The sequence below is a fragment of the Mizuhopecten yessoensis genome, unplaced genomic scaffold, assembly GCF_002113885.1.
Source record: "Mizuhopecten yessoensis strain PY_sf001 unplaced genomic scaffold, ASM211388v2 scaffold11183, whole genome shotgun sequence".
NCBI classification, from domain to species: domain Eukaryota; kingdom Metazoa; phylum Mollusca; class Bivalvia; order Pectinida; family Pectinidae; genus Mizuhopecten; species Mizuhopecten yessoensis.
Genome location: NW_018408921.1, coordinates 1756205 through 1770171, shown reverse-complemented (window position 1 = coordinate 1770171; position 13967 = coordinate 1756205). Strand labels below are relative to the sequence as shown.

At 35.3% G+C, this 13967-nt stretch overlaps 1 protein-coding gene across 1 annotated transcript in view; it reads right to left on the bottom strand.

The window, feature by feature from the left end:
- Positions 1-5228: 5228 nt before the first annotated feature.
- Positions 5229-13967, bottom strand: part of LOC110440531 — a 29380-nt gene continuing 20641 nt past the window's right edge. The window contains exons 12-17 of the mRNA XM_021483668.1: positions 12796-12875; positions 12088-12186; positions 11021-11159; positions 10436-10628; positions 9636-9781; positions 5229-6985 (exon numbers count right to left, since the gene is read on the bottom strand). Of these exons, the coding sequence (XP_021339343.1) occupies positions 6872-6985; positions 9636-9781; positions 10436-10628; positions 11021-11159; positions 12088-12186; positions 12796-12875 (771 nt within the window). The 3' untranslated portion in view covers positions 5229-6871. The remainder of the gene's footprint in view (positions 6986-9635; positions 9782-10435; positions 10629-11020; positions 11160-12087; positions 12187-12795; positions 12876-13967) is intronic.

Here is a 13967-nt window from a genome sequence, read left to right as displayed (position 1 = left end):
ACCTATAAATATTGTCGGATTTCGATCAAAGGGCCGGTTTCCAAAACCTGTTGGTGGTGCATTGCCCATGCCGTTGTGGTCACAAATCTATAAAATATAAAGATTTAGGTCACTTGGTTTGTTTTTTATGGCTCCTCAAAGTTGTACCTTTCAGAAGCTGTCTTAGTGTTGATAAAATGTGCATGTTATGTAAAATATTAATGAAAATCTAATCAAATGATGGTCACCGTAAAGAATACATTCATGGCATGATTGTGACAAAAAATCATGTTTCCATCGCGCCATTTGGCTTTTTTATGGAAGAAACAATCTCGAAAATGCCATTTTCGATGATAACATTTTAGACACAAAACCTGTCTTTTTTAGAGAATACACCCTTTTATGGGCGTTGGATGCAAACCAATTTTTATCCTATTAAACAGTACGTAATATGCTATTGATGAGAGGAAAAATCATCAAAATGTAAGTGGTGGAACATTTTCAAATGTTGGGTTGAATTAGCCTATGGTTGAATTGCCGATTTTCGACTTTCTTTAGATAATTAACAAAAAAACGAGAGTATTTGCTCGGTATGTTGAGAATATGTACACAGATATGAAAAAAAGTGAGAGAAACACTTTTTCATAAAAAAAATCCAAGATGGCTACTTCACAAGTCCCCGTGGTTGAAGACATTGGCTGACAAATAGACAGAACAACAAACAAAACGTGTTCCTTATGATTTTGGTTGGTTTTCGCATTTACGGGAGTGTTCATAGCTACGGGCGATTGTATAATACCTATATTTATAAGTTTGGTTAGTCACATGGTAACGGGGATCTTTCATATCGAGCCCCAAACATACTTTCGACATATGCACTCCGTTGCCGCATGGAAAACTATTTCAAGTTTTGTCGGAATTTCTTTACCTGTGGTTGTAATGGTCGAGGGTTTTCCAGCGTCCTGTAATACCCAAGGTAGTACAAGATACTGGAGATGTGCGCACACATTCCCATCGTTCTCTCTCCAACTGGGCACTGGCAGTAGTAGTCCTTTATTGGGGCCTCAACATCGGGTGAAACGGTGAACCGTATCCAAACGTTATATTTCGTTTGGCTTTTGTGTCGAGAATGTATTTGACATCGGAGAAGGTCTGGGGAGTGCTGGTAAAGCCACACCTCATAGTCTCCGTCATCACTTAAATGTTCGGCGATGTAACCAGGAGCCAGAGATATCTGATACGTTCCACACGTAATGGTTCTCAAGTAATCAAGATCGAGACGGGGAAACAGTACGGAAGATGCATCCATCTTGACAAACTCGGACCTTGCCCGTCTAGATAGATCCGGATCTGTCTTGACTCTCTGAGCTAAACCATTCGGTGTTGTCAAACGGTCCTTCATACGTTCAGCCATTAGCCTATCTTTGGCATCTCTCTCTGGAGATCTCTGGTAGATCGGTCCTCTAATACCATTCAGACAGGCTGTGACGGTTCGAAGCAAAGCCTCGATGACATTGATAAAGCTGTTAGACACCAATTGCGTTCGGAAGAACGTCCAGTGTTTCAGACGACCATGATAGGATTCCACAATCCACCTCGATTTGGTGATAGTTCTGTCAAGATTTGCTTGGACGTCAGAATGTTGACTTTGACCGGGTTTCAGGTATGACGGCATGCTAGCATTGAGGCCAGAGGCTTCGAGAACTGGTAGGACATCTCTAAAACCTCGGTCAACGACAACGTTGTCGTCTGGTTGTAGCCAAGTAACTAGCTTGTCCATGACTTTTTTTGTAATTGTAGCATCATTTTCGCTGCCAGTGAATGGTCCTACTGTGTCCAGAATGTAGCCATCTGGTAAGGCGATGCTCATGAATTTGAGATAGTTTCTCTTCTTCTGGCCACAGTAGGACATTCTCTGGAGCTTGTGGTCGGAGCTTTTCTGGATATAAATATAGGTGCCATCTAATATGGCAGTGGCTTTATCTCCAAAAAATGCTTCTGAAAAGACAGTATTGTGCCCGAGCAACTGTTCTCTTGTCAAGTGATCCGGACCTAGAAATTGTGGGACTATCGATGTGTCTAATGCCTGTACTATGGAGTGGAAAGTTTTGGACACACTTGACTTGGAAATTCCAAAAAGAGAAGAACACTGACTCCAGGAAATGTCGGTTTTCAGTTTTACCCAGAACAGTAATAGAGCATCGTGTGTAGTCTTGGTATATATACCAGATGAAAGATATGGGGAACAGTGCGAGTGGATTTCGAGGAACTGATCTTTGGACCAACCTGTCCAGGCCATGCATGCCGAGTCATCAAGAGAAGAAAAGCTTATTGTAAACGCAGACTGGTTCTGTGAAAGGACGTGCGACACCTCTAGGAGGTCATTAATGATTTCGGACGATTTTGATGGTAACTGAGATTCCAAGGAACCTCTACCATCAAGGACAACCTCTGTAGACGGATCTAAGTCGTTACCAATAAGGTGAATGGAGCAGACGCGGGATGAGGTGGGACACCACAGTTTGTGTGAATAGATCAGGTGATGTCTTGCACGTTTTGGTAAGACTGATGATTTTGTTCCATTTCTTGCAAAGGTAACAAGACAGAGACAGCATTTTTTGTGTGAAGATGATCCATTCAAAAGATCATGAAGGGTCAGCAACGGCAGGATATGGGACGGGGAGTCGTCTTCTTCCTCTATTTCCTGGTTCTGCTCGGGTTCAGGTTCAGGCTGATTTTTGTTCCGAAGATACTTCATGTAGCACTTCTGGCAAATAAGTGCTTGTTCCTTTGCTGACATCAATCCTTGTTGCACCAGCGTATCTAGGAGCCATTTATATTGTGGACTATTTACATTGCGTGCACTTCTGTTCTTATTGCCACTACGTTTCTTGAAGTATACTTGACACCCTTCTCCAACACATTTACCCTCCATCTTGAAACAATAACGATTGGTTTATGAAGCGTCGATAAAGTAACAAAATAGCAAGCCACCGATGATTGCTGTAAACAGCTAATACTTAGTAGTTTGGTACAATTATGCGAAAATGTGTGATAAATAACGAACAACTAATTACACAAAATAACAAGACAATATAATAAATCACATTCAATACCTCCAAGAAGCGCAGAATTGATTGATTACTTAGAACAAAATAAAGTATTTCATATGGATAATCTATCTATTCGATGTGGCGTGGTCGGCAGGCACAAAGAAAGTGAGACAAGTCAGGGTCCCAACCCTGACAGAGCCACAACGCTTTGGAGATGGGACAATAAAACAAGGAAAGTGAGACAAGAATAGCTAGCGTCGAGTCAATGATTCCGTAAACGTATAGACAAAGACAAGAAGATACGGATAAATGTACAAGGCCACACGATCAGAAAATTCAGAAGAGGACAACTTGAGATAGAACAGTATTCATGTATCAGGGTGTCCTCAGTGTAAATCTTTATATCGATACTGTTTATTTAGTCGTTACACATCATAAAACTGTCATGAAAATATCCGCTCTGATATTCAATATAAAAGTTTGTATATAATAAGCTATATAATAGGGTTTCAGACAAGGTTGTTACTCATTTCCCCTTTTCTTTCAATTTACAACCACATTCAGGCGGCGATATGAGAACGTTCCACCACATGGAATTAGCTGATTTTTGGTACACATATGAAACAAGTAAAGCTCTATCCGATTTTCTGATGGAAATTTGCATCCAAAACTATATAACGGGAGAAAATTGCAATTTTATGGCATTTTTCTTCATAATTGTGTCTCTGCAAGTGCATTTTCATCCGAAAATATTTTTTTTTATGTTTTATGAATAAACACGATGTTTTGGAAATATTTATCAAAAGAAATTTATACTATGTTGCGAATTACAATTTCGAGATAACCTTCTTTTATTTACGAACTTATGTCTTTGATGCTGAAATTGACAACTTTATAAAAATACATTTTCACTGAAATTATGAAATCTGGGTGTCGGAAAGGTGTAAAATTATTCTTCGGAAAAGAAAAAAACCAGTAGTTGAGCTAGATAAGAAATTATACGGGGGCAGGCTCCTATGGAGAATTAACATTACTGGAAACAGGCCCTTTGGTATGTAGGTGAATCACGGGACAATGATCACTTCCGTAAGTTAGGTTTCACATTTCAACAAAATGGCCCCCATTTCCGTCCTCTGATTGGTCGAAATTTATATCTTGTCCAATTTTGATCAAATTTAGTATGTAGGTGTACCGTAGGACAATGATCACTTCCGTAGCTTAGATTTCACATTTCAACAAAATGGGCGCCTTTTTTCCCCTCTGATTGGTCAAAATTTAAGTACTGTCCTATTTGGATGAAATTTGGTGCATAGGTGTAGTATGGCAATATGAATACAACTGCCGGGTTTGTTTTGTGATTAAACAAAATGGCTGCCAATTCCTGGGCTCTGATTGTCCGAAATTTAAATATTGTCGGATTTCGATCAAATTTTGTATGCAGGTGTATCAAAGGACAATGATCACTTCCGTAGCTTAGATTTCACATTTCAACAAAATGGCCATCGTATTTTCCCTCTGATTGGTCAAAATTAAAAAACTGTCCGATTTGGATGAACTTTGGTGCATAGGTGTAGTATGGCACTATGAATACAACTGCGGTGTTTTGTTTTGTGATTAAGCAAAATGGCTGCCATTTCCTGGCCAATGAATGGTCGAAATGATTGTTCAATTTTAGATATTGTTCTATTTTTATGAAAATTGGTATATAGGGGTATTAGGGGACTGCGATTTCAACCACATATGTATCTTTGCCAAAGCAACCACACAGCAACCAAACAGCAACCACATAGAGGCTTCTGATTGGTCGAAATTTATATATTGTTCGATTTCACTTAAATTTAGTATGTATATTGTAAGTGTATTATGGCATTGCGAACCTTTTCTGGTGCATCTTTGCCACTATGTGGGCAATTTGGGGGACATCTGCAATGGTCCCCCATTACAATTAGTACTTGTTACTATCATGTTTTGATTGACCGGCGGTGTTTGGCTTTTAGGTTTAGCTTTTATTTTTCCTAATTCAAAAGTTCACTTTACCAGCGTTCACATGGGTTGGTTGGGGTGAGTATACTAGATGTAATTCTTTTAAAACCATAAGGGTATGATCGTTAAAGCAGTCAGTCTTGTTGAGTCGATTCCCAGACTCCAGCAAACAGTGGTATGATAAATTGAACTGATAAAAGAACTAAACAGACAACGATTTTAATAGTTTATTAATGCATACCTGGCATGATGTTATGTCTGGTTATATTAAAGCACTTGGTTCAATACAACGAAACAGTCAGAAAAAAATGAAACACACAACTAAACCAGTTAATCCTTAGACATTTTTAAGGATCTCCACTGCCTTAATTGTAACTATGTGTTTAAAACTTTTTTTCCTGCACAACTACAGCTTTTATAAATCATTTCTCAAAAAGAAACTGTACCTATACGACAATTTATGAACAAAATAAAGATGAACTAATAATAATGATAATAATCAGTGATCTGAGTGTTCAAAAAAGCAGCGGGGGTCGACAATAATTTGAACCTAGGACCTCGGATCTATAAACCGTCGATTTATACAATTAAGCTTCCTGCTCAACGGAAATATCCATGCCAAGTCGAGCTTCATGTATGTAAAAAAAATAAGAGGAGGTTGCTGTATGTACGAGAAACTACAGTGCAATTCTAACCTGTTATGTCTGCAGTGGGACAAGGAATGTTACTGATATGGTTAAGATTAATTAGATAATTTCATATTTATGATAGTTTCACGTACATACATCCTACATCAGTTAAAGCAAAATAAATACTAGGCTAACATTGTATGACCATGTCAGGACACGATTTTTCTCTAAACCTGAATTTATAACGGAATTAACAGTTCCGTTCATATGCAAACCTTCTATAACAAATATCTTTTAAAGATGCATAACGAGGACTAGCTTACCAATAATCTTTTCTCTATGTTAGCAGTTGTAATGCACTGCACTACTTTCACTGATTTTTAAAGAAATCGCACAACATCGTTTGTTTATATCATTATGCAAAGCATCAGTCACTTGTATGCTGGGCATTGGTGCATGCTCTATATAGAGAGGTCATATTTTTATGTTCTTTTTTTTTTTTTTTTTAGAAATGTTCATGACAAAATGAAATAAGTTATAACGTGAAAGAAAATAAAAATGCTTAAAACAGCAATTAGTCCATTAATACTGATATTTGTTTCCATTAACACTAAGTATTCCCGTACAACTTCCAATCACTGTAGCTAAGTATTGGAAATTATTTTCCGGCATACCGATGGCTATGGGAAATCATTTCTATCCTGGCCAAGCTGTGCTACTGTAACATCCAAGGGGAAGTTACTGTTAATAGGAAAATCAACAGTACAGTGGGACACAGGAATCCTTAATGAACGGAATACAAATCATTTCTATCCTGGCCAAACTTTGCTACTGTAACATACAAGGGGAAGTAAAGGGGAAGTTACTGTTTATTGGAAAATTAACAGCACATTGGGACACAGGGATCCAAATCATTTCAAAATATAACATCTATAAATTAATGAGGATGATGCAAATCGATTTCAAAGTGCAAATGACTACATTTTTTAAACCTTTTCACGAAGAAAACATGTGAAATAAATATGCAAAAAATACACATATAGTATATTATGCTGGTATTACTACAATATAGCGCACTTGTGATTCCAAAAATCATTTGAATGACAAAAAAAAGAGTGAGAGTGAGAGTCAAGTCAGTGTCAAGTGATAATCAACAATATTGAATTAATTTTCATTTTATGAAAGCCAGTGTCTATAGCTGCTTGCTTCAATATTTCGTGTACGTATTCATTTGTTCTTAAAAACTGCCCTGGCCAGATTGCAGAATGGCTTCTCGAACAAAACAGCGACCAGGAAAGCAATTCCAAAGGACATCACACTGTGCCCGATGAACAAGTACGTCTGTAGAAGAAAAAAGCATAATTAACTACTTGTATGTCGTCACTGTATAGCCTGTGTCTGATATCAAGGAATATGAACTTCTGTACTGAGAACCGAAATACGTTTTCTTGGAAATTTTTCTTGGGACTTTCTTGATGTTTGCCCTCCGCATTAAGTGCGAATTGACCTTGACAATAAATATTAGATAACAGAATAACAAATATGGTTATAGCATAAGAAGGGCGAAATCATAACAGCCAATTTAGATTTTGTAGATGAAGGACAAAAGGGTCCAGGAATATTAACAAACTAAAACATCACTCTTTTTCCAAGTTTTTGGGATTAGCCCTTCGTCAAGATTTTCCTAAAATATCAAGTATTATCTTTACCTATTTGGTATAATGACTTAATCAAAATAGGCAATAATACTGTATATTATAAGCGATGGTTTGATAAAGGTGTGTTTTTCATAAATGATCTAATTAAGGAAGATGGCAGTTTCCTTCAACATAATGAATTTAATGATATTTTTAATTTAAATACTAACTTTATTGATTATAATGGTCTCATTTTTGCAATAAGAAAATTAGGCTGGACTTTTGAAAAAAAACTTACACTACCATTGATACCACTGTATATTAATATAATTATCAAACATAAAAAAAGGTACAAAGGATATGTATAATGTGCTGAACAAAAATAGTGTAGTGCCCACAGGTCAAATAAAGTGGAATAATGTATTTGGAAATATACCAAGTGAGGATTGGAAGAAAATATACAAACTACCTTTTGACACAAATACAAATTCGAAATTACAATGGCTGCAATTTAGAATTAATCATCACATTTTAGTTACAAACTCCTTTTTGAAAAAGATTAATTTGGTTCAGTCTGATATGTGCAATTTTTGCTTCATAGAAAAAGAAACTATTCAGCATATACTATGGGAATGTAATAAAGTCCAAAATTTTATTCTTGCTTTCCAAATATGGATCCAAACTACTTGTAATGTGACTTTTAATATATGAAAAAAGGATTTTATTTTTGGGAAAATAACACAAAATCAAAATCAGAATAACAGGGCAGAAAATGTCATAATTCTTAATATGAAACACTACATATATTGTCAAAAGTGTTTTTGCAAAGAGCTTTACCTACCTACTCTAATCAGTAAATTAAAAACAGCATACTCTATCGAAAGATACATAGCAAAAAAATATGACAGGGAAGCATCTTTTATCAAAGATTTCAGCACCTTTCATATAGTTTTTAGATAATTAGATATATATATATATATAGATACATACATATACCAATCTATTTTTTTACTCTCCTCTTTTAGCAAGTTTTGTATTTCTTCCTTTTTTTTCATTTGCTGATATATTTACAATAAGCACCCTTTCATGAATAATTATTGCTTTCGTCGGGAATCTCTCTTCCTCTCTTCTTGTTCTTTTGTCTCTCTTATTCCTGTCCCTCTTTTCTGGATAAATTTCTACTTTTTAAGCAAACTATCACCCAAACCCCGTTTCAATTAATTCCAGTCATTTTCTTGTATATTTATCTTTCTAGGCATATGTTATGCAAGTTATGTTTGTGAACCAAATTTTAAATTAATGATAAACTGGTTATTTTGCAACAAAAAAGATTAGATACATATATTTTAATTCAAATCCTTCTTGCAGAACAGAGTTGCAAAGAATATTAATCATGATAAAACTTGAAAATGTATGCTTAATTAAGAGTGTATTAATGTAAAGGACGGTAACTGTTGTATTCCATCCTCAGACGGTTCCTCATGTGTATGATATGTCTGGAAGTAATCAAAAAATCAAAAAAAAAAAAATAAAAAAAATATCGTGACTTGTTCGTCGCTGAATGATACAGTTTGATCAGAGTAAATTTACAAAGGGTGACTGACTATTCATGGGATAACTGTCGATTAAATCACTAAGTAATCATCACGAAATGTTGAATCCCTGGTAAGGACTCGCACAGCTGAATAGCCAATCAGCGAGTGTTTGATACAATCGTAATCCCTGCCTAAAACTTATTCCGCTTTATTCCATTGTGTCCGAGTAATTAAAATGTGTAATTTGTGACAGAATTTTTATTGAATAACATTTACAGATATTTAACCTTGGAAAAAAATATGGTTTTAGTAGATTTTAATATGTGAGGGCGGGTTTATATCGGGTACAAAATCAGGAAGCGTTCTCGTCCCGCTTCACCCGTCCAGCTTGTAAACTTCCGTTTGTCAAAAGCAGAAACCTGTAGTGCTCTTATATGCCATTAAACATGTAAACAATTCCTTCTGAAGGATTGCCAAGTAATAACATTTAGTAAACTATTAGGTTGTGAGAGTCCTGAAAGCATACTTGCATTCGGAAATTATGTCGTGTAATTAAGAAATAGGTAGTTTTTAATTTGATTGTATGAACAAGAGATTCATTTTTTTAAATGTTTGTAAATCGATATTCATTTCAGAAAATATTGTAAATCACGTTATTTTATTTACCAATGAAAATGATCCAAGTTCCCAAAATGAAGATCTTTTCACATAGACATAATACGTGCAGAAAATATTCTATCTATAACAACAGTCATTCCAGCACTCCAACATTTATCTTTAAAGGTCCATTTGTAAATAGATATTTTGTAAATAGCTTACCATGCCATAGTCGTTGAGGAGATAGACGAGATCTCGTTTCGTGTACATGAAGAAAACCATCCAGATCGGATGTACAAGATATACGGCGAACGTGAGCCGAGACAGCGGGAGGAATCCACGCCAAGATAGGAAAGAGTTAATCAGTCCTAGAATAAAGTAGATAGGTAGAAATAAACTTTACGTCCGGTTAATGAAGACTATGAACCCACATAAGGGGGTGTTTTCACCTTAATTTATGACATACAGTCTACTTGCACGAGAATATATTGATACGTAAATGAAAGTAAGGTAAGTCATATTCGAAGACCTTAATTAAACATTTGAACTCAGATATGCAAATATACATGTAATATGTTGAATGTATTCAACTTGTATTTTAGTGATTAAAATGGTTCAAAGCGACGTTAGCTAAATCTGATTTAAGTCATTAAGGCGGAATCCCTCATACAAATAGTTCACCAGCAATATGACATTCCAGTCTCTTTTTGTGATAAAGATGGATGCTACGAAATAACATATTATCTTCAATTTATCTTTATACCTAGGTCATGAGGAGCTTAATCTCTATTTTACAAGACGTGGATATGTACCAGCGCTTCAAACCTGTATGAAAAATGACCAATCAAGGGATTAAAGTTTAGGGAGTGTATGTCATCTTTTATGGGGCATGTTGAATCTTGAAGTAAATTTGTAAAAAAACTTTCCCAGTCGTTCCAGCTTACCTGATAGCGAAATTTCAAAATTCCATTTAAATCAAAGCATTTCGACTAGTTTAGCCATTTACATCTGTTCAAACCTACCTCCTCGTCCAGTGAAACAGGCGTATATGACCCAAGCAACACAGAGGCACCACAGTGGTCGGCCAATAGCTTCGTAGGCCGCCTCCATATCTCTGGTCCATTCTTCAACATCAGGTTGATACTTGGTGTAGTTTATGTAAACTACAAACACGCCTATTATAATGGCGGTAATCCAACCAATAGTCGCACTCCACTGGAAGTAAACAATAATACGAGAGTTTTTATTTAAAATGTATGATCATTACCGATTTGTATACTCAAGGATAAGGATAAAATAAGCTTCCGGATCAGAGGAAGTTCGCTGGCCGAATTCCGCTGCTTCAACTATATCCGAAAGACATTTTTTCTTTTCTTTTTTTTTTCTTTCTAAATATAAACATTTATTGGTTTTTTTTTGAAAACACGGACAGGTACCAACGTATTATACGCAATTAATAGTGATACCAAGATATGCAATGCTTTTAAAATAAGCAAGACACTTTTAAAAACATCGATATTTGATTGTTCAAACCAAATATAATTTTCCATTATTTTTGTTGAAAACCCCTCATAAAAACTTTTAGATGACCGATCTAGTTCACCTACCAATGGTAACTTTTTGATTTTTCCTTCATTGCTCTTCATGATGACCAGAGCAAGCATCATCCCGATACAGTATGAGGAAATTCGACACCAGGGGGCGACAAAAACGTTGTTCCAGTAGTCACCATGGTCCTCCATCATTCTGGGAGAGATCAAATTTTCATTTTTAAATAATATCAAATCATTGACATTATTTTAGGTTTTTACAACTTTTCACAATTCTAAATATTATTGAATGATAAAAAGCATGATTTATGACATACAACACAGTGCCGTTCAAAACAACAACAACAACAACATGGTCTTGGTGTCCTCTCTAACCATTTTTTTCCTTTCGGTTCATGATACAATTTAAAGAAACCTTTTCACCAATGGTTTTGCGGCCGGTTTCAGTTAAATGATCGGTAAATATATACATTTTATAGTTTTAAGTTGGCTTTTCTTTATCCGTGCGCTGTAAGATAGGAATATAAATATTTATATATGTACAACATGTTTATTATGTTTAAGCAATCATGCGTTTTCAGTAAAGTATTGCTTCTGCAATATTGATGATGCCATGTTTCCTATCGATATCAACTGAAATAGCTGGTTTTAGATACTTGACGGATAAATTATATGAAGTTCTCTGTTGTTTTACGTATGGGATGTTTTAATGACAAAAACATGGCACACCATATAAATTCGAAGCCTATGAAAAATAGCGGTATGGATATTTGTAACATTATGATAGGGTAGTATTGAATTACCTTATTTTATGATCAATATCCCTGGACTGTTTTCTCGACTGAGAACGGAAATACTAATAAACTTCACCAAGTATACAACAAGTGTAAATACTATGAGCATATAGGGAAATAACTGAAATATCAGAGTATTATGTCGTAAATAAATTCAGGATCTTGCGAACAGCATTCAATACAAACGTTTCTTCACAATGTCAATATAACTATCCCCAACATATTGCTAACTGCTTCTAATTGACTCTTATTGTTAACATACATGTTGTAGTTGTTTGATGCTTAGTTAAACTATTGCCATAACGTGATGTGACGTGTTAAGTTACTTACGATAAAAGGTCACCTCCAAATTCATGTTCCTTAATCCCTGTTGCAGTGATGCCAGCTGCCATTAGAAGGAATATCACTGCGCCAGCCAGACGATACGAACTGTGTGGACATCACACAATATATGATTGATTAAAACAAAGGTTTAATATATGAAAAAAATGCTATATTTGTTTTTATAAACCTCTACTTTATTCACTGTATATGATCGTCATTCATTAAATAGATTATATTTTCCCACTTTTGCTCTGACTCTATCATCCAGGCAGTTAGTCCATTAACTAAAACACCCCAGTAAACTAACTCCCTCGGCAATTTCCGTAACCTCTTTCTGTAAATGTGTTAGTAAGGTTAGAGATGGACAGCACCTAACTGATCAGACCTCACCCATTTCTTACCGATCTTGAAACAACAATGCAGATGACATTTGAATAAATAAGGATCTTTACATTGTTGTAAGAAGCTGAGATTGGAATATTGCTTTAAGAAATGATAGCACCTGTTTTATAGTATATAATTAAACAGTTTAGGTATGAGATTTCGGGATATAGCTAGTTTCTTTTTCCCTGTTTCAGGTCTATTTTACTTGACCTTGCATGAGAGTCTTTTTTATGTTTATCATTGCTTGCCTTCTACGAGACAGAAAGTCTACATTCATTTAGTAGTATACTATGATATCAATGTACTTTTATCCAGAGTGATGATACTTACAAGGTCGCCAGTAACAACAATATCGGTGTTATCAAGTAAAACTGCATAAGAAGAGCCAGGAAGAAGGACCACGTCATACACTGTTAGACATAATAAGATATTTGTAGAGAAATATTCATGACATAAGGAAGCAGGACATTCCATGTCAAACCCTCTAAGTAAAACTTTTTTGTTAAGAGGTGGTCTTTACCGACAAATAGACCCTATATACCGGGGAAAATTCACCGAGTCAATTATTAGCCCTTCAATGTGGGAATCCGTATTCGCCCAGTGTTAAGTTTTGTCTTCTCATACACTCCCTACATATTGTAGGCTGTGAACTTATATTCGTTCTCGTGACAATTTTCGCCATCATTAAGGATACAGATGTAGCAATAAAGTTGATTTTATCCCGGCATAGCGTATTAATCAGTTGCATCAAAACAAACTGGCGCGAACGTTCTCCAGCCAATAGTTGTAGACACCTGTGATAACTTAATACAATGCCGCTTGATAATACATTCTAGCAAAGTGATTGATACAGTTCGGGCGTTCAGGGTGTAGAAACTATTTAAAATATTTGCAATGGTTACACTGCATTAAATATATAATCAGATTAATGTTAAATTTGGTGGATAAAGACGACTTTCATACATGTTTACACCGCACACAAATAACCTTTTGTTCTTAAATTATTTATCTATTGGTAGTGTATCATTACTGAAATGAGGCTTTGGTTACAGCAACTGTCATCATGACAATTGGTTAACCATACACTTGCTACCAATTTTTGAATATTCAATTTTGTTTTGCTACTACAGGTATCACTTACTTTTTCTATTTCTATGAGATACTAGCTTTTTTTTTACTGGATATTCAATTTTGTTTCTGCTGCTATCACTTATTTTTCTATTTTTATAAGATTAAGTCAACACCTAACATATAACGTTCTTGCATCTTGTTTAAAACATAAGCGTGCTAATTAAAGTTAAACAATAGAATTATCGTAAAGGTCACTACAGTGTAGCTACTTTACTGGAAATGACTGTCATTTATCTTAGTGTTGTAGCGAAATAATTATTAAAAATATATATCTTTCTCGGTTTTGCCTTAATTCGTATTGTTAATATACTGCAGAAGTGTAAAACGGATCAAGCATGCGAATGTTGATTCGATGTTAGTGTTATGTTATT